The sequence below is a fragment of the Podarcis cretensis genome (genome assembly GCF_951804945.1).
Source record: "Podarcis cretensis genome assembly, chromosome: 1".
NCBI classification, from domain to species: Eukaryota; Metazoa; Chordata; class Lepidosauria; order Squamata; family Lacertidae; genus Podarcis; species Podarcis cretensis.
This window is the reverse complement of record NC_137170.1, coordinates 45,031,988-45,053,599: the sequence shown is the minus strand read 5'-3', so window position 1 is coordinate 45,053,599 and position 21,612 is coordinate 45,031,988. Positions and strand designations below refer to the sequence as shown.

At 46.7% G+C, this 21,612-nt stretch overlaps 1 protein-coding gene across 2 annotated transcripts in view; it reads left to right on the top strand.

Annotated features, from left to right (window-relative positions):
- The first annotated feature begins 401 nt into the window (after positions 1-401).
- The window catches only part of RPAP1 (RNA polymerase II associated protein 1), a 53,638-nt gene continuing 32,427 nt past the window's right edge, over positions 402-21,612 (top strand). For both annotated transcript variants that reach the window (XM_079964326.1, XM_079964325.1), the window contains exons 1-7: positions 402-524; positions 5,534-5,773; positions 6,488-6,633; positions 12,043-12,135; positions 14,253-14,439; positions 14,736-14,912; positions 15,728-15,970. In XM_079964326.1, the coding sequence (XP_079820452.1) occupies positions 5,584-5,773; positions 6,488-6,633; positions 12,043-12,135; positions 14,253-14,439; positions 14,736-14,912; positions 15,728-15,970 (1,036 nt within the window). In that variant the 5' untranslated portion in view covers positions 402-524; positions 5,534-5,583. The remainder of the gene's footprint in view (positions 525-5,533; positions 5,774-6,487; positions 6,634-12,042; positions 12,136-14,252; positions 14,440-14,735; positions 14,913-15,727; positions 15,971-21,612) is intronic.

Sequence of the window (21,612 nt, the reverse complement as noted above, 5' to 3'; positions counted from 1 at the left end):
GAGGCCCCTGTTGCAACAGCTTTAATCAAGATCAGGCTTACTAGCCGCTTTGCTTCTCAATATTCTTTGGTTGGCCGCTGTTATTTTCTCCTACCAATAGCGAACCCACGTATGGACTCTATACGGGCTCTTGGATACCCCATAAGGGGAAAAGGGCAGATTTTGTTTACAACATAGCTTATGCGTAAATCCGGCACTGCGGCTATGCAACCCTATTGGGGGGGACATGGAAACCAGTGGGGCGCACTTCTAACTGGATAGACATGGGGGTGGGAGGCATCCCCCGCGCCCCGGGCAAGGTCGCCGGTCGCTCCCAGCCGCTGCCGGGGCTTCCCTTCGCCGCCTCTCTCCGCATCCCAAAATGGCAGCGAAGGCGGGGCCTCGTCTCGACGCGCCGCCCGGGAAACCTCCCCATCCTGGCGGCGGCGGCGGAAGCGGAGGCATGTGCGTCAAAGCGCTGCTGGGCTGAGCGGAGGCGCCGCTGCCGCCCTCTAAGGATGGCAGAAGCAGCCCACGCAGCACAGGTCAGTGGGCATCGCCAGCAGCCTCCGCGTCTCCTCCTCCTGGGTGGGCAGCCTCCGTCTCCCTAGCACGGAGGAGGAAGGTTGTGCCGGCCTAGGGACTCACGGCCCGCCCGCTTCTTCGGGCACCCGGGCTTTCAAGTGCCTCTGAGCATGCCTAGAGAGCGTTTCCTTAGCGGAAAACTCTTTGCATCCCGTCCCCGCACGCTTGGGACTATGGAGCATGCGTCCTAGCGGGCCGTGGACTCCTTTTAAAGACACGAGCCCTAACATGGCGTTTTTATTTGCAATGGGGCTGTCTGTGCATTCAGGCGGGTTTCTCTCTCTCTGGGGAAATGCCCCACAGCTGCGGGCTAGAATTGGTTGAAGGGGGCTTTGCCACGCATCGGATTCTCTTGTTTCTAGGGGCCCCTAATGGCGAGTTGGGGCTTGTGGGCTGCCCGTTGTATCTGCGAGGCTAGTAGAAGAGGCAATGGAACCTGCATAGACAAAAGAAATCGGCGAATGACTTGCGAACAGAGGAAAGGCAAAACCGGTTTCTGGCATGTGTGCAGCGGCACATGTTCAGCCCTGGATTTTTGCCTATTTGTTTGTTTGTTTTAAAAAAATCTCCATTGTTGTAGTAGGAGAAGCAAGACAGGAGCCAGGAAGGAACAGCACAAGTCCCCCCCCCCCCCCCTTCTCTAAAGAAATGTGATGGATTGCATTTGAGGCCTCTGCTGGAAAAGTAAACTAGACGTTTAAATACAAACTTTTATTCAAACAAACACAGAAGTGTCCTCCCAGAGCAATGGATCCAGCAGTCTGAGTGGACTTGAAGTTTAAGTCTGATAATTAAGGTACTGGGTTTGCAGTATACAGAAAAAAGGAAGGAAGTACCATGCAATAAGAATACCTGTGTTGAAGTCCAGATAGATAGATGATAGATATTGCAGAACATTTGCTTTATAGATGTTTTAGTTTCTTTGGTGAATGTCAAGGACAAGTAGCCAAATAACTTGCATATCATACACAAGTGTTTGATGGTTTAGCTGTAATCTTCCTCATATTTGCTCATTAAATTTAACAGCCTTATTCCAAATTTGATACAAATGGAAAGACATAGGCACATAACTCGTGTAGAAAAACAAAAGGTTAGAATTTCAATGCCCAAACACTCATTAGAAGCAGCATGTGGTCTTCTATGAACTCTCTGCACTACTGTAGAAGTTTAAGTGTGTTTTCCTCCTTTTTAAAAATGTAGTTTAAAGATTCAAGCCCTGGGTTTCTTCTGCCCAGAGCTGATGTGCCTTTTCATATGGCATGATGTCAGAAATGAATGACGCTGGCCCTATCCATAGACGATGACATCACAGCAGCGGTGGTGATGGCACTGGGGTGGGGGTGGGGAGATAAAAAAAGCATGAAGAAAATTGCAGGAAGGTATAACACAGCAGGGCAGTGTAAATGATAATAATAATGCTAATATTAGTAATAAATTTTATTATTTATACACCACCCTTCTGGCTGGGTTTCCCCAGCCACTCTGGGCAATTTACAGCATAGCTAAAAACAAAACTAAAACATCCAAGTGTTAGAAACCTCCCAACACAGGGCTGCCTTCAGATGTCTTCTAAAAGTTGTGTAATATACAGGATGCACAATCAAAAGATGGCTAATTTGTTTCACACAACTCAAGCAGCATTTTAAGTTCTAGTCTAGTCAGAACTTGAGTCTTACCCTTTGAACTTCATCCAGCCTACACGCACAGAATATAGTTTGAACACATATAAGGTGGGTGGAATTTGTAATAGGAGTATTAATGGTGATTTCTCACACAATTGTTTGTACTCTGTTTTTAATACTTGAGAGCAAAGTATATGTCTCTTGCTGATGTGCAACAGATGCATAATTTGCCCCTTACCTATTTAAAACTGGCAGAAGTGAAGGCTTAATGTTTATTTTAAAAGTGTAAGCGGAAAATAAGGCATAGATGCACAACCAATGAAGTGTGCCTGCATTTTATTCTTATTTATTTATATGTTACTACATTAATAATAATAATAATTTATTTATACCCTGCCCATTTGGCTGGGTTTCCCCAGCCACTCTGGGCAGCTTCCAACAGAATATCAATAATAATAATAATAATAATAATAATAAGTGATAAAACATCAAACATTAAAAACTTCCCTCAATAGGGCTGTCTTCAGATGTCTTCTAAAGTTGTTTATTTCCTTGACAGCTGATGGGAGAGCATTTCACAGGGCAGGTGCCACTGCCAAGAAGGCCCTCTGCCTGGTTTCCTGTAGCCTCACTTCTTGCAGTGAGGGAACTGCCAGAAGGCCCTTGGAGCTGCACCTCAGGCTGAACAATGGGGGTGGAGATGCTCCTTCAGATATATGGTGTATATGTGTATTTATGTAATATATTTATTTTTACATTTATATCCCACCTTTCATCCAAGGAGCTCAGAGTTCCCTCCCCTTTTTATTCTCACATCAACCTTGTGAGGTAGGTTAGGCCAAAAGACAGTGAGTAGTCAACCCAATGAACTTCATGACTAAGAGGGGATCTGAACTCTGCTCTCTAAAGTCCTAGAACAAGAGCTGCTCATCTGGTGGGACAGAGCTGTAATAATAGCCTCCCAGCAGAGACATGATTGCTGCTTACAGGGAGGGATGAGGCAGTGGGGATGTCAGGGCTGTGCAAGTGCATTGGGGGAACCAATCTTGCATTCCCGCTGCTGCACCCACACAGCTTAACCCCCTCCGTTGCCCTGCCCCTCTTTCTGTTAAGCAGCAGTGATACACCTGCCAGGATGACATTGCTGCAACTCTCTCACACCAGGCAAGCCACTCCTGCCCTATCCCAAAAACTATCCACTACACCAAAGGTGTTCCCTTGGATATCTGTTTCTGAATATCTGCTTTCAGTAATGTTTCAATCAGGTCTAGATCTGATTCTGAAAAGAGATAAAATAAAATTACTCTCTTCCTTGGCATGCTTCCTGTAAAAGCATTTCATAACATTTATCTTGGACCAAGGGCCTTACATGGCTTCGCCTTCAGATTGTGAAAGTTGAGTTGCTAGGAGGTCTGTTCTGGTATCACTCTGGGCCACTAGTATCGATTGCTCTGACCTGAGGGGTGTCTGTTAATGTTTGTTGGGTGTTGCTGACTTAAAGTTGTGCCTTGAAAGTTTTAAGTTGTGCTTTAAAACAAAGGACCTCATTGGACTGCTTAGCAGTAGAGCAGTGGGAAATTTAGAAGTGCAGGGTACCTTCATGATGCAACCACGCCCCTTCTAAGATTATGCAACAGTTTTATAAATTATACAATACTAATAATTAGGGATGCATTGCAACAATCAGTGCAGGTCTCCACAGGTTGCCTTTCAGCTACTATTTTCTGTGCACGCACATGGGCAAATGATTTGGAGTGATCCGGTATCTTCTTTTGGAGTGACTTAAATTGTGTTTTCCATGAAGTTCCCTTGTATGTAACAGAACCTGCACACCGGTCTCTTGAAAAAGAAGCACCTTGTGTTTTTGGTGTTCGTAAATGCTTAGCAATACAGTGGCTGTAGGACACTGGAAGGGACGTGGGTGGCACTGTGGTCTAAACCACTGAGCCCCTTGGGCTTGCCAATCAGAAGGTTGGCGGTTTGAATCCCCACGGCGGGGTGAGCTCCTGTTGCTCAGTCCCTCTCCAAAGTGCAAGTAGATAAATAGGTACTGCTCCGGCGGGAAAGTAAACAGCATTTCTATGTGCCGCTCTGGTTTTGGTGTTCCATTGCACCAGAAGTAGCTTAGTCATGCTGGCCACATGACCCGGAAAAACTCTGCAGACAAACTCCGGCTCCCTCGGCCTGTAAAGCGAGATGAGCGCCGCAACCACAGAGTCGTCTGCGACTGGACTTACCATATTTTTTGCTCTATAAGACTCACTTTTTCCCTCCTAAAAAGTAAGGGGAAATGTGTGTGCGTCTTATGGAGCGAATGCAGGCTGCACAGCTATCACAGAAGCCAGAACAGCAAGAGGGATTGCTGCTTTCACTGCGCAGCGATCCCTCTTGCTGTTCTGGCTTCTGAGATTCAGAATATTTTTTTTCTTGTTTTCCTCCTCCAAAAACTAGGTGCGTCTTGTGGTCTGGTGCGTCTTATAGACCGAAAAATACGGTAGCTGTCGGGGGTCCTTTACCTTTTTTAGGACACTGGAGACAAGGAGCTTGCAGGGACCTTGCTGCAGAAATAGTAATGAATGGGTCTTCAACCCTCTATGACCCCAGACCACTAGGCCACTGCTGCCTAGGTAAGAAGAAGTATACAAATATGTCATATTTTGTTCTGAAGGGAGGACAAGGACAGAAGGAAACTTTGATCACACGTATGTTTCCCTGTGAGCAGTTGCAGTTTGCTCTGTGGCGGTCTTTTGAAGTCAGTTTCTCTAGGATATCAAACACTTGGGCCCTGAAGCCCCATAGCACTGCTGTACATACAAAAAGTTGACCAATTTGTTGGGATTTGCTTGCTGTTTCCTCCACTGTGTCTGAAGCTTCCATAAATAAACTGGGAGGGAAGTGCTGTGAAGAGCAGAAGAAAGGAAGGAGCACTTTAGAAACAGCCGTTTGTGCAGAAGTCACATCAAAGGCAGGTGGATTGTAGTGTGTGTGTGTGTGTGTGTGTGTGTGTGTGTGTGTGTGTTCTGCCTCCTTCCTAAAATAGCACCCACAGCAGCAATAACACTGTGTTTCCTCCCCCTTCTTGGTATGAGAATGTGTTTGCAGAGAATTGGGCAACAACTATTCTGCACAAATTTCCGGTTTCAAATGAGTGTCATAGCAGGACACCTTAATTGGGGTGGGAGAGGGGGAGGCCATTGACATGTCTGGGCTGTCCATTAAAAGCCCTGTTATTTGTGGCCCTTCGGGGTACTTGAAAAGTGTCTGAAAGTAGAGGGTAATAAGAATTCTTCAAAAGCTTGTTTTCCCAGGTAAAGTTGCTTTCCTCCCTTTCTCCTCACCTGATTCAGGTTAACCCTTAAGCTCTGTAAAGGAAGGCTGTGACTCCAAAAGGAGAAAGATGTTGTCAAGGCCCAAGCCTGGGGAGTCTGAGGCAGATTTGCTGAAGTTCCAGAATCAGTTCCTGGCAGCGAAAGCTTCTCCGGCGGTGAAGGTTGTAAAGAAAGCAGATAAGAGAAGAGGGGATCTGGGGAGTGGAGATGATGAGAGACCCCCATTGCAGCATGACAGGGATGTGGTGATGCTGGATGGTAAGTTTACCTTTTTTATTTCAAATTGTCTTGTTTTGTATTTATGGTTTAGTACAGCCTTCCCCAACCTAGTGCTCTTTGAATGTTTTGGATTGCAACTCCCATCAGTCCCATCTGGAGGATATCAGATTGGGGAAGGCTGGTTTAGTAGTCAACGAAAACCAAAATCACTTATTCATTGCCTGTTAGTTGCTAGATATATTTGAACACCTTTCTTACTGTAACCTTGCCTGCACTTGCTACTGTTCCCAGCCATCCCTCTTTCTGTTTGCAAAGCTGCCATTTTTGGTGCCAGATTGTTGTCAAGACTAGACAGCAACCCAGTTGGAATTAAGGGCATCTTTTAATAATAATAATAATAGTTTTATTATATACAGTGGTACCTCGGGTTAAGTACTTAATTCATTCCGGAGGTCCGTTCTTAACCTGAAACTGTTCTTAACCTGAAGCACCACTTTAGCTAATGGGGCCTCCTCCTGCTGCCGCGCCACCACCACACGATTTCTGTTCTCATCCTGAAGCAAAGTTCTTAACCCGAGGTACTATTTCTGTGTTAGTGGAGTCTGTAACCTGAAGCGTATGTAACCTGAAGCGTATGTAACCCGAGGTACCACTGTATATGCCTCCCATCTGACTGGGTTGTTCCAGCAAAATACTAAAACACCATAAAACACCTGGAGATTACTAATGCTCTTCATATTCTTTCTCTCTCAGACTTTCCTGATGTGCCCCCTCCACTGACACCAGCACCTCCCAAAAAATCCAAATTCAAAAGTGCCCGTGTTTATTTTGATGAGGATCCAGGAGAGCAGTTGGATCGCAGTGATCAACACATCACAGCTGTCTTCAGCAAAATAATTGTGCGTCCTGTTTATAAGAACTACAGTCATAGTGATTAAGCCTCTGATTGACCTGTGGTAATGATTGACCTGTGAATGACCTGTGGCACCTTCTGACCACTGAATTTATAGGAAGCTGATTTGTATGGAGTGAGTGCCGCCTTACTGACAGGTGTTCTCTGATGTTCCTGCGTGGCAGGTGGTTGGACTCGATGACCCTTGGATCCTTTACAGCTCTATGATTCTATGAGGTCAATGGTCCTTCTTAGCCCTGCTGCCAGAGATCTTTAGTGTAGTAGCTACACTAGAGCTTGGCTTCATATACCCAAGAGCAAAACACATGGATTGGCTATCAAAACTGTGTATACATATTAATAATAATAATATTTTATTATTTATACCCCGCCCATCTGGCTGGGCCTCCCCAGCCACTCTGGGCGGCTTCCATAGAAACCAAAAATACACTAAAATATCACACATTAAAAACTTCCCTGAACAGGGCTGCCTTAAGATGTCTTCTGAATGTCAGGTAGTTGTTTATCGCTTTGACATCTGATGGGAGGGCGTTCCACAGGGCGGGCGCCACTACCGAGAAGGCCCTCTGCCTGATTCCCTGTAGCTTTGCTTCTCACAATGAGGGAACCGCCAGAAGGCCCTCGGCGCTGGACCTCAGTGTCCGGGCAGAACGATGGGGGTGGAGACGCTCCTTCAGGTATACTGGACCGAGGCTGTTTAGGGCTTTAAAGGTCAGACCAACACTTTGAATTGTGCTCGGAAACGTACTGGGAGCCAATGTAGGTCTTTCAAGACTGGTGTTATATGGTCTCGGCGGCCGCCCCCAGTCACCAGTCTAGCTGCCGCATTCTGGATTAGTTGCGGTTTCCGAGTCACCTTCAAAGGTAGCCTCACGTAGAGCGCACTGCAGTACTCCAAGCGGGAGATAACCAGAGCATGCACCACTCTGGCGAGACAGTCTGCAGGCAGATAGGGTCTCAGCCTACGTACCAGATGGAGCTGGTAAACAGCTGCCCTAGACACAGATTTGACCTGTGCCTCCATGGACAGCTGTGAGTCCAAAATGACTCCCAGGCTGTGCACCTGGTCCTTCAGGGGCACAGTTACCCCATTCAGGATCAGGGAATCCTTGACACCTGCCCGCCTCCTGTCCCCCAAAAAACAGTACTTCTGTCTTGTCAGGATTCAACCTCAATCTGTTAGCCACCATCCATCCTCCAACCTCCTCCAAACACTCACACAGGACCTTCACCGCCTTCACTGGTTCTGATTTAAAAGAGAGGTAGAGCTGGGTATCATCCGCATACTGATGAACGCCCAGCCCAAACCTCCTGATGATCTCTCCCAGCGGCTGCATGTAAATGTTGAAAAGCATGGGGGAGAGGACAGAACCCTGAGGCACCCCACAAATGAGAGCCCAGGGGTCTGAATACTCATCCCCCCCCACCACTTTCTCAACACGGCCCAGGAGGAAGGAGCGGAACCACTGTATGACAGTGTCCCCAGCTCCTAGCCCCTCAAGACGGTCCAGAAGGATGTTATGGTCGATGGTATCAAACGCTGCTGAGAGATCCAGCAGAACTAGGAAACAGCTCTCACCTTTGTCCCTAGCCCGCCGGAGATCATCAACCAGTGCGACCAAGGCAGTTTCAGTCCCATGATGAGGCCTGAATCCCGACTGGAAGGGATCCAAATGGTCCGCTTCTTCCAGGCGTGCCTGGAGTTGTTCAGCAACCACTCACTCAATCACCTTGCCCAAGAATGGAAGATTTGAGACTGGGCGATAGTTGGCCATCATGGCCGCATCTAAAGATGGTTTTTTAAGAAGCGGTTTAATAACCGCCTCTTTCAGCGGGTCTGGGAGGGCTCCCTCACGGAGGGAAGCATTCACCACCCCACGAAGCCCATCGCTCAGTCCTTCCCAGCTAGCTTTTATAAGCCAGGGTGGGCAAGGATCCAGGAGACAGGTGGTTGGTTTCACTCGTCCAAGCAGCCTGTCCACATCCTCGGAGGTAACAGATTGGAATTTATCCCACTCAACTTGACTAGACAAAACTCTAGCACTCTCCCGCCCTGACCCTGCTCCCACGGTGGAGTCTACTTCTTCCCGAATCTGAGCGATTTTATCTGCAAAAAACTTTGCAAAATCATTGCAGGAGAACACGTGGCCCGTACTGGGCCCCGATGTTGCAGGTGGTTCCGCTAAATTGTGAACCACCTGAAAAAGTCTCCTGCTGCTGTTTTCTGCAGATGCAATAGAGGTGGTGAAGAAATTCTTCTTCGCCGTCGCTATCGCCACTTGGTAGGCTCGACGTTGAGCTCTAACCTGTGTCTGGTCAGATTCGGAATGAGTTATCCACCACCGGCGCTCTAGCCGTCTCAACGATTGTTTCATTGCCCTCAGATTCGTGGAAAACCACGGTGCTGTCTGGGCTCCATGCAATCGGAGAGGGCGCTTCGGAGCCAAACAGTCAATAGCCCTGGTTAACTCCACATTCCAGCGGGCCACCAGGGAATCAGCTGAAAGGCCATCAACATGGGATAAAGCATCCCCTACCACTCTCTGGAAACCATTTGGATCCATTAAGTGGCGGGGGCGGACCATCCGAATTGGTCCCACCTCCCTGCAAAGGGGATGGGTCGCAGAGAAGTCCAGTTGCACCAGGAAGTGATCTGACCATGGCACTTCTTTCGTTTCGCTTTTACTTAGTGTCAGATCACCAACATCCATAGAGGTAAACACCAGGTCCAAGGCATGTCCGCGGCTATGGGTTGGGCCAGACTTATTCAGGGACAGCCCCATGTAGGCCATGCTTTCCACGAAGTTCCGAGCGGCCCCTTGTAAGGTCGTGTCAGCATGGATGTTAAAATCCCCTAGGACGACCAAACTAGGTGTCTCCAGGAGAACATCCGCCATGACCCGAAGCAGCTCGGGCAGGGAATCCTTGGTGCAGCGGGGAGGTCAGTACACCAAAAGGAATCCTGTACTGCCCCTATTGCCCAACTTCCAGAACATGCACTCGGAAAACTGGGTCTTCCCAATAGGACGCCTGGTGCAAACTAATGACTTCCTAAAAATAACTGCAACCCCCCCCCCCGCCCACATGACCTGGGTTGCTGTGCGTAAGAGAAACCTGGTGGACAAGCAGCGGCAAGGACAGGCCCATCTGCTTCATCCAACCAAGTCTCTGTTACACATGCCAGGTCAAGTCCTCCATCCATGATCAAGTCATGGATGGCAGTAGTCTTATGAATCATTGACCTGGCATTGCACAGCAGCACCTTCAGGTCATGTGGGTATCCCTTGCTGATTCTAGTATCCATCCGGTCAGGACCAGACCCGGAGGCAGGAATAGTCCTCAGACAACGACTAAACCTGCCTCCTCTGTAATGACATGGTCTAGTCTTAGCGTAACTCCTCCTCCTACCCGTGATCACTGAGATCGGTTGTCCCAGTGCATCCCCCCCTGTGGAACATGCCCCAGCCATTTTTTGGGCTGGGGCCCACTCCCCGGCAGCCCACATACATATATTTCACCAACATGCATTTTATCATGTCCTTCTTTCAAGGTACATATATCTGTTTAAGATTCCATTGGTATTTGACATGAGACGCATTTATTTTGTATTTGGGGATGTGCGCCCCAGTAGAAAAGGTCAAGCAGAACTTAGCCCATGTTGCGAACAAGTTGTTAGGTGTGAAATTTGTGTATGAGGTCCTGAAATGACCGGTAACAGACAAGGTGGTGGGGAGGAGGCGCTTACCTGACCTTCTGGCAGGTAACTCACTGCTGCTTTCTAGGAGAGTAATCTGAAGAAACACAAACCCCTGTCTTGCAAAATGTAACAATCTACAAAGATGCAAACGCAACACATTGGACATTAGTGGATCAGTGCCCATTAGCATGATCCCCACTAGTATGAATATTTCATTGATAATTATTCACTGATGAAGACTTTATTCTGAAACAGTTGAACTATTCCAGATATACTGTCCTTTTGTGAGACGTCTTCCTTTGAGAGACGGCTTGGCGTTCCTCGCTATTCATTGATTTGTTTGATTCTTTGTTTGACTCTGATACGTATAACAACTTGTAGTTACTTGAATATTTTGTGAGATGTGTTGTATGATGTATACATCATTTTGAGGTGGCTTATTCGTATATTTTGAATGACATCATAACCGATTATATATTCACTAACAGTTATTAGCGCTGTGGGTTAAACCACAGAGCCTAGGACTTGCCGATCAGAATGTCGGCGGTTCGAACCCCTGCGACGGGGTGAGCTCCCGTTGCTTGGTCCCTGCTCCTGCCAACCTAGCAGTTCGAAAGCACAGCAAAGTGCAAGTAGATAAATAGGTACCGCTCCGGCAGGAAGGTAAACGGCGTTTCCGTGCACTTCTCTGGTTCACCAGTAGCGGCTTAGTCATGCTGGCCACATGACCCGGAAGCTTTCTGCGGACAAATGCCAGCTCCCTCGGCCAATAAAGCGAGATGAGCGCTGCAACCCCAGAGTCTTCCGTGACTGGACCTAATGGTCAGTGGTCCCTTTACCTTTACCTTAGCTTTCTAGGAGAGAGCAGGGCGAGGGTGCCCAGATTGACTTACCCTGTGCGTATGCACCACACTGACCTCCCCCACCCCCAGTAAACAGCCGTGACTAACCTGCTGGGAGGCCAAGTACGTACCTCTGCTCCACCCTTCCATTAGCAGCCTCTGGATGTGACAGAGGCTGTCAGTCATTCTATTAGAAAGGCTGCAGTTCTCTGCCCCCTTAACTGGAAGCAAGTCTCTTTGACCTCAGTTACAAATAATGAAGTTACAAATATTCAGTAGCCTGTTTGGATATAGGCATGTGTGGATATGCTTCAGTTGTGAAATTACACCTTGTGAAGGACACAGCTGCACTGTTGTATTTGTTGCTAGAAATCCATGGGTTAACTGACGATTCAACACCGGTTTTGTTAATGCCAAGATAATGTTTTTATTGTCTAGTAAGAATTTGTTTCTGGTCTCTTGGCCTTTTTACAATTTATGCTACATTGTCTTAAAAAATATATAATGAAAGTTGTTTTAAAAAAACCATGGAAGTGTTGATGGTTGGCAAGTGTCTTTCAGTGAGGCATCTCTCAAGTGACACAATTCTATGCATTTTCTGGGGGAAAGAATGGAGCTGTCCTTGTCCAATGCTGATGAACCTAGCACCTCTTTCATTCTTAGAAGTAGGCCACTCTTAGACAAGTACAAAATGAAAATTGAAGTGAGGAGTTTTTGCAACAGCTACTATCTCATAGCTGAGGGAAGACCTGAGCAGGAGTCTAAGGCCAAACTCCTTCTGCTGAGCAATTGTAAAGCACTGTAATGCTTTAATGAATGAAACCAGTATTCATTTGGCATTGTGTCTTTGTGGCAGGAACGTGACACAAGCACTGCCAACGTGACCATGCCTGTCTTCACTGGAGATGCATTTCCCAGAGTCTTTCACAGGTCCGAAATAAAAACAGAGGTAAGAAAAGCAGCTTCACATTTATCAGCCCCCTCTCCTCCTGTTTCTGCTTTGTTTAGCTTACCTTCACCTCACAGAGTGTTTGTTGTGGGGGAGGTAAGCTTTTATCAGGTAGTGATAAAACGGGATATCAAATCCAAACTCTTCTTCTTTTAGTTCTGTGTATTATGCTTCATCATAATGCAATCTGCTGCTGATGGACTTTGTTGTGCAGCCAAAAATGCTTTAAATAAATAGAGGAAGTGTTGGGGCTTCTAGGGCGTTACATAGGAGACTGGATGCAGTGAGTTACGTTAAAAGCACACATGTTGGATTTTCAGTTGTGTGTGATGAGTCTGCTAGATGGATGGGACATTGTTGGGCTTTGGTTGGATTTTGGGAGGCAGTGGCTGGCTCATGACAGCCATGGGGCTTCCTCGAGGGGTCACCAGCTTGACCCCAAGTGTGGGACATGCCCTTGATTTGGTTTATCCCCTTAGTGGCAAGGTCTGGAAATAGAGCAGGTTTTTGTGATTCCTGTTGTCATTGTCACACCACTTCCTGGTGAAGTTTAGCCTAACGGTACCAAACATTTTATTCCATATTTCCAAAGTTGATGAAGGAAGCCATTCTAAACTTTCGGATACCTGCTAGCACTGAGTGGTGAATTCACATTAGTGAAGTGTAAGATAAAGCAATACATTATCTATCACATTCCTTCAGTGCCCTTTACAAAGCACTTTCCTTACTTCTGTGCAGTTACGTGTGTTTCCAGTGGTTCTCTGCCCAGTTTTTACTACCATAGTCATTTATGAATCTTAGCAGAGCCCTGAAATTACCTGGGGTTCTTCCTAGTTTAGTGGAGTCTGAACTGCATTTTTGGCATGCTACAAAATGTGGTTTTTGGGGGGGCAGGGTTCTGTGGTGTGGCCTTGTGTTTGCCTGCACCTCTGGCCTATTCACTTACATTTGTACTATGGGAGCTGCAGTCAGAATTGGCAGACACTCCCATCAGACTACTGATTGGAACTCTAGGAGGCAACAGCTCAGAAAACAATGGAGAGAAGGGGAGAACATGCAAGAGTTTTGTCTCCTGGGAGACAGCATGGACTTGAAGGGCTGGAGCATCTGAAAAGCTTGCTACAGGGAATGCTGTTTTGCTTTTTAAATAAAAAAGCCAGTCTTTCGAGTGCATTGCAAAGTTTTCTATTGTGGTGTGCGATGTTGGTTTTTGCCATTTTGAATATAGAAGGTGCTACTATTTGTCTCTGTTTTTTAATATGCTGATGGGAGACATGGGCCGCGATCCAGAGAGTCTCTTCTGCATGTACAGACAGGCTTTTGCATGCTGATCCAGCTGTTTTGGCTCTTGTTCGAGGGAAGCAAACCTGCATCCACAGAAACTCTGCTGCCAGTTTCCACACAGTTCATGGTGTGCATATCGGTTGTGCAGTCTTGGCTGTAGCAATATATCATTTTTCTTTCCATCGCAGCTTCTTGGCTTAGTATCATCAAGGTGGATATGCTTCATGCTGCTTTTTTCTTAACAATAGTAAGTCTCTGATAGAGCCTGAGTGTAGACACTATGCAAATTTTAAAATCCATTAGTTAAGCATCATTCATCAAATTTATTACTGTGAAATTCTTGCCCTCTTACGGTCCCAAAATCTTCAGAGATGGCTTTTCCAAGACAGTGAAGTCTGTTTATCCTCAGAAATGCAAACCATTCAGATAAGCAGACTCTTGGATTAATCATAGAGGCAGAGTGGAACAAGCTAGTCAGAATTTACCTACAACCAGATGCTTTCTTGCTTGCTGCATTTTGTCAAGAAATGTATTTATTTATTTTCCTCTTCCTGGTGTTTAAACACTTAACAGCGAAGTAATATATTACATCGTATCTGGGAAAGAGTGAGGAACGGCTGTGACTCTGTCTCTCTCCACCCCCTCTTAAAATTGTCTAATCTACAGCTTGCAGTTGAAGACACAATATAGAAATCCATGTTGAAGGCAGCAGAAAATCTGGATAACACATATTGACCCAATTGGAGTGAGTGACAGGAATGTTGATGAATTGGTATTTTTGGTTATATGAGAAAGACATAGGAGTGTTTACTTGCTATTTTGTCTTCTTACAGGCAAAATCAGCAGCTGGAAAGAAAAGTATCTTTGCTCAGAAGATAGCTGCTAAGAGGGCAGCCGAAGTGGCTCAAATATCTTCTCTTTCTCTTGAGGAAGCTGAGCAGACAAATGTAGGATCAGCAGCTCCAGATGCTGCCCTACCTTCTGAAGCCTTGGAGACCCAATTCCGCAGGGGTGAGGAAGGTAAATGTTGATACCTGTGGAGCAAGTCTTCTCAGTTCCTGATGGCATGTGGAAGCCTTGAAGATGCTTATTGAATATTAGCATAGAGAAGCAAGTATCTCCTTAAAAGGTTGTGCTGGTGAGCCATAGCATTGAGGCGGTGATGCTGCACACAGTTACATTGGAGTAAGCACTACTGAACTCAGTGGGACTTAATGTCTGAGACTACATGCACCAGATTGTAAATCAACTCAGTGGAGTATGTTGTCAGTTTAGGCTTACTTATGAATACCACTCACAGTGCCCTTTGTTTTTAGATAAGCCTGCTGGTAGTGTACACAGTCAGCGGTCAAGTATTGTCACTGGGAAAGGTCTTGGAAGCCTGGGAGGAGAGCAAGAAGCCCAGAACATCCACAAGGAGAACCTGGAGAAGCTGCAGTCCATGTCTCAAGAGCAGATCTTGGAGGAGCAGAAACGACTGCTAGCTCAGCTAGGTACGAACTTCTTGCTGACTTCTGTACACCTTATTCAGTGATTTGGATTAACCCCCCTCTGATTTTTAAGGATCAGGGCAGTTTAAACCCTTCAGTTTTGAAAGCACAAAACATAACATGAACTCTACACAAAAGAACGTTGTCCAAAGCAGCAAAGCCAGCTTCAGACATGTGGAATCATTCCCAGGACTCGCTTCCACGCTTGAAGATTTCCTGTTGGCATGTTTAATTTATGCAGCCGACTTTGTAACAGGCACACAAACTGCAAAGCCTCTTTCACAGACCTCATGGGTCTGTTGAAGTTAGCTGCTTACATTAATTTTTTTGGACGGGATGCTTCTGAGATACAAATGTGATATCGTGTCTTTAACTTGCAACCTGAAAAGCAGTCATCTGTCTGAAGGCCAGGTGGGAGGGGACCTGATGAGGATATGCATTTTTATGTTTTTATATTGTCAGCAACAATTATTATTATTAATAATAATAATAATACAGTGGTACCTCGGGTTACGTACGCTTCAGGTTACAGACTCCGCTAACCCAGAAATAGTACCTCGGGTTAAGAACTTTGCTTCAGGATGAGAACAGAAATTGTGCTCCGGCGGTGCAGCAGCAGAGGGAGGCCCCATTAGCTTAAGTGGTGCTTCAGGTTAAGAACAGTTTCAGGTTAAGAATGGACCTCCGAAACGAATTAAGTACTTAACCCGAGGTACCACTGTAATAGCGTCAATCACTATTGACTCAAAGAATTGACGCATGCATCAAGGAGGAATTTTAATGCTGACAGTATTTTGTCCCATTTTCATGGTTATCAGATCCTGGTTTACTTGCATTCTTAAAGTCACAACGTGATGGTAAGGCAGCTCGGGAAGGAGAAAGCCAAAAGCAGCATGAGAGGCCAGGAAAGCTTCTTCATCCAGAAACGCAGCCTAGACCCCAGCATGAAGCAGAAGAAACTCTGAAAGCTCCTTTGTTACAGAAGCCAGTGATGGAAGAGGAGGAGGGCATGGAGGAGTCCGTGCAAACAGAAGTTGGTACAAGAATGGAGGATAGCACAGGTAAGGAAAAGTTACGCGTTGTTGCAATGGATGAGCAAAATATCCAAGTTTCTATATAATATACATGCTTGTTCTTCCAGGGTTTTGATCACTGCTTCAATTCTAGAGGCCAAGTATTTTCAACTCAAATCTGTTGTGCAAATGAAACAATTCCAGGACCGTAATTTTGCTTTGTCGTACAACTAAGAAGAGGCTGTTTTACCTGACCCAACCTTAGGGGGTGTGGGGGTGGGAAACTTGCTACATGCAGTTTTCATATATTTGCTGGTGTTGCAATACTCTCTGGCAAGGGGTGGCAGAGATGAAAAGTATGGCAACTACAGATGCAGCTGCTGATAAGAGTAGTTTTGAATGGCACCTTCACTTTCACTTCTTGGCAAGCTGCGTGTCCTTTGGGAACAATCAATATGTTTGGGTTTTGTGCATATATATATATATATATATATATATATATATATATATATATATTTGCTGCTGCTGATTCATTCACTGTGTGGCACTATATGGCAACATTACCTGCTCCTTGTGAACATATACCTGCTTCGGGGACTCCCCCTGCCCCCACAGTCTCTTTCAGCTACAGTCTCTTTCTGCTTCCACTCTGAAATGACCCTAAACCCATTTTTACTGCAAGGTGATTCTGGGCCTGGCTTTTATATCTTGATTCCCAGAAGCGATGTGTTTGAAGTTAACAACGGAGCTGTCAAATTAGGTACCTGGGCAGAGGCTTTGTAGAAAGAATCAGCAAAAGGATCTGATTTGTGAGATTGGAGAACAAGGATGAACAGTAGGAAGTTTAGGGGCTGGAGAAAGAAGTATGCTAGCAATGAGTCCAGGAACCACATCATTGGCTGCTTGCGCTGCAGAAGTGAGTGAAGATAAGCCAGAACAGGTTTTAGCGGCTGCACCTGCAGAAGCTGCTAATGTAGCTCGGTCTCCATTGCGGCTTCTACAGCACTGCGGGGTTGGGTGAAGCCAGTGAGAAATTGTTGTGGCTTTCGGGAAGGAGATTGACTGCCAAGTGGAGTTACTCCTCCAAACTAGAACTTGCTCTGAACAAAAGGCCTTGGGTTGTGGGTGGAGGAAGCAGATTTCGGTAGCTGCTTAAAGCTAGCTGGAATCTCTCCCAAGACAGATAAATCCTGTGAGGTTTAAGAATCCTGTGTTTAGATTATGATATATTCGTCCTCAGTGTGGATTACCTAGGCTTAAAAGGCACACAGCTTGAGGCATTGGTTGATTGGCAGGCTAGAGGGGCGCCCACTTTCCATCCCCTTCAAATTGTAGGAATGGGGATAATACGTGCATTGGAGGAAGTACATTGTTTATGATGCCTCAAGATTGGAGTCAAATCCGTAAGAGGGACCTGTGGGCTTCTGCTGGAGCTTGTGTTCTGATGATGATACCCTTTGTACTCTTACCATATCTGCAGGTCCCTTTCTGTTTCCTGTACTTAAGTGATCTGGCTAGTGGGTCCAGATTGAGTTACCTGCAGGCAGTTCTTGCTAAAGGACAGCCAAAAGCAGTTGCTCATTGCCTCGGTTATCCCCAGACAATGAGGGAAGGCATTAAAAAAATATTTGAGGGTGGGGCGGGGAGAGAAAAGGTTCTGCCTCAAGGAACTTACATCTTAATTTCCACAGTGATGGGAGGAAGAAATGGTAAAGAGAAAGCAGAGCACACTCAGGGCTTCATTTCAGTTGCAAATGAGACCTTGAGGGGTCAGGCCAGAATCTCTGAGGCCTTCAACTTGGTCAGTTTGGGGATCCTGTTCTTTAGCTCCTTGCCTCAGCATTTTGTTACAATAAAGCTCCAAGTGTATTCCAGAAGGGCTACAGCTCAGTGATAGAGCAGGAGCTTTCAGACAGAAGGCTCTGAGTTGTCCAGGTAGGGTTGGAAGAGGCCTCAGTCTGAAATCCTGGAGAGCCACTGCCTGCCATCATGGATGATAACTAGCATGGATGATAACCTAGCTCAGTGGCAGAGCATCTGCTTTGAGCGCAGAAGGTCCCAGGTTCAGTCCCTGGCATCTCCCCACATAGGGCTGGTGGGAGAGAGCCCTGTCAATTTCAATCAGTGCAGAGGATACGGAGCTGGATGGACCAGTGGACTGTCTTGGTATAAGGTAGCTTTCTGGATTGCCAGATACCAGGCAGCCCACGATACATGGCCAGTAGTGCCTGGCTCTGTTGGCCACAGTTTGTGCAGACCTGCTCTGTCGTAAGCTTTAATTCGAAACTTCCCTGCTTTTATTCTTTTTTTCATCCTGTTCCTTTCCCTCCTGCCTTGTTGCATTCCTCTCTTCTTGAGTGTTTTACCTCTCCGCTGCCTCTCTGCCCCGGCCCCATACTTGCGCTGGCTGTTTCCTTCTGTCTGATCCTTTGTTGTGCTATATTCTCTGGGTCTCCCTGCCTTGTGGAGCCTGCTTAATGAGATCTTTGAATCGCTCTTGGATTTGAGCGGTGTGGTTTGGTGCGATAAGGGGTGGTGTTTACTGTTTCTCTTCTTGAGAGAGCAGCTTTAATGTGCAAGAGGAGGGAAGGGAGAAGAAGCGAGAGCAGGTGGATTAGCACTTCCGCAAGAGCGGCTTCCCCTCCCCTGCCCACAATTTCTTTCCCCCACATTTTCATATGCTTTCCTGCATTGGGTTTCAGTTTTTAGCAGGCTGGCGCTAGAACAATAGCTTGTTAAGGTGCACTGCTTGAAGAGAAATGTTGGGTATTTCCTCTGCAACAGGATGGGGGGAAAAAGGTCCTTTGAGCCTTAAAAAACGTGGAGATAGCAGCAGATTGATAGCAATGGATTTATGAGATGGCATATTGGGAGAGGAGAAGCAAGATGTGAGTGCGGAGGGAAGCAGAACTTGGTTCCGGGAGGAGAGGGAAAGGTGTGTTGAACCAAGGAAGGGCAACTGTTCGTGGGGTGACTTAGTATATCGTTGGGAAGAGAGGAGAAATTATAAAAATCAATGGAGCTTTTCAAGCTGCCCGAGGTTATGCATGCAGCACATTGTGCCCAGCAGGAGACGTATTATTAATTTTGCATTAGCACTTAGCATTGGAAAGCTGCCACTGTTGATGCCAAGGAGTAAATTCATCTTGAATAGACTTAGCAGCAGCCATGTTGCCAGAGGGAAGAAGGCAGCTTGTGCTTGCAACGGGAAGAGAGCAATTAATTCAGAAGGGGAAACCCATTCTCAACAAGGTCAACAATTTGGGCTTCTGATTCTCAAGGTCTCTCTCAGGTGGGGCCACAGTGTGCTTTCCGTAACAAGGGTGTGTTGATTTATTAGATTTATATCCCATCCTTCCTCCGAAAGGGGTTCGAAATCCCCAGTGGACTTTCTTTGCTGGAGTGGAAGCAGAGATTGCAGCTTGCAATCAGAGCTCAGTGACAGAGTACACGCTTCACATTAGGGGCTGTGCGCTGTTGGGATTTCAACATGGCAGTGTAGTTCCAGCCCACCTTCCTGGGCAAAGTCCGCAAGGTGGTGCAAAACCACCCTATCTGCCCTTTGCGGAGAGGGGCTGCTGGCGAGCGGCAGACCTGCCGGCATCATCAAAGAGCCCCTCCACCACCTGGTTGCCTTCTACCAGGAGGGTGGGCTCCGTCTTTCTGGGAGGAAAGGCACAGCATGCACCCCAAGGCAAAGGCAGCCAGGTGGTAGCCAAGCAAGGCTGCAGGCCCCATTCCCACTCCTACTTGAGTGCAAGCAGGAGCGGGGTCGGGGCTCTCTCAGCTGGGAAGGGCAGGCTTCGCGCTTCCCAGCTGAGCAGCCGCGATGAGCCCCATCCCACCACTGGTTCCTGTGAGCCAGTGGCGGGTCGGAGCCTCATTGAAACTGCTTTGCTGAGGGGAGGGCAGCAGCACGTTCCTCAGCCCAAGCAGTTCAAAGAAGCAGAGGGAGGAACAAGCTGTATTGGCAACTTACCGATCCAACTTGTTTCTCCCTCTGCCAATGGTGGTTTCACCACCGATATACCACCGAGTGAAGCTGTCGTCACGGTCTCCTCCCAATACTGGTCCTGAGCTATATATTGATATATCGCCCAGTGCTGCTTCACATGCAGATGATCCCTGGTTTCACTCTTGGCTGTCTGTGAGCTAAAAGGCTAGCAAGCGATTGAAAACCCCTCTATCTGAGACCTTGGAGAACTACAGCCGCTTAGAATAGACAGGTAACTGATGAGGTGGGTAAAAAGGACCCAAAGTTTGGGGCTCAAATGACACATTAAACTGAAGTTAAGCAGGAGCTAAGGCTTCTGAGACATCAGAAGTAGAGACATTACATTGCCAACAAAGGTCCGTATAGTAAAAGCTATGGTTTCCCCAGTAGTGATGTATGGAAGTGAGAGCTGGACCATAAAGAAGGCTGATTGCCAAAGAATTGATGCTTTTGAATTATGGTGCTGGAGGAGACTCTTGAGAGTCCCATGGACTGCAAGAAGATCAAACCTCTCCATTCTGAAGGAAATCAGCCCTGAGTGCTCACTGGAAGGACAGATCGTGAAGCTGAGGCTCCAATACTTTGGCCACCTCATGAGAAGAGAAGACTACCTGGAAAAGACCCTGATGTTGGGAAAGATGGAGGGCACAAGGAGAAGGGGAGGACAGAGGACAAGATGGTTGGATAGTGTTCTCGAAGCTACCAGCATGAGTTTGAGCAAACTGCGGGAGGCAGTGAAAGACAGAAGTGCCTGGCATGCTCTGGTTCATGGGGTCACGAAGAGTCGGACACGACTAAACGACTAAACAACAACAAAGGCTTCTGATCTCCTTGTAGCTGCACTAGAACACAGGATGGGGAAGCTTGCAAGCCTGGGGTGATATCTGCACCCTCTTCCTCCCAAGGGCTAGTAACATTTTAGCCACACAGCAAATAGTGTAATAGGTTTATTACACTTGCCCAAGGACCTCTGTTGTTGAGCAGGGTTTCAACCAGACTTCCTCTTGTGCAAGTTCCACAGCACTCTATGCCATGCGTCCCAGAAGACGTAATGGTGCATGTGAGGGAGCCTGGCAAAAGCCTCTGTAATCTTCTCCAGTTAATATATGTAGGAGACATTTCTCTGCAACACCTTCCTCCTACTCTACTTTATGCTGTCATGGTGCCGATGAATCTGTGGCTGAATCCGAGAACCAGAGAGCCAGAACTTTAGCAGTGTGCAGGAGAGAGCCAAGCTGCAGGAAATGGCACTATAGGCTGACTATATGTTGCACGCCCAATTCTGAAAAACAAAACATAAGCTTGGAAAGGTTCAGTGCACATTCACCATCCGGGCTGCCAGGTTGTGTTTCTCTAAAGGGGTTTCTCATCAGTTCAACAATCTGCTGATAACCCTAGAATACATAACAGTCTTCCCCCCACTGTTGACAAGATTGCAATACTAGTGTCTGGTGGTACACATTACTAATTTGACTCAGAGCATGGTTTAATCCGCCTTCTCCATTTAGTGATTAATGGAGAGGGGAAAAACAAATACCAGAAGACTCTTCTGCTTCTTCCTGCTTCACACCCACCCCACTGGTGTGTTTGTTCTTCATTCCAGCATTTCTTTAAAAAATATATAATGAATGTACAATGGTACCTTGGGTTACAGGCGCTTCAGGTTACAGACTCTGCTAACCCAGAAATAGTACCT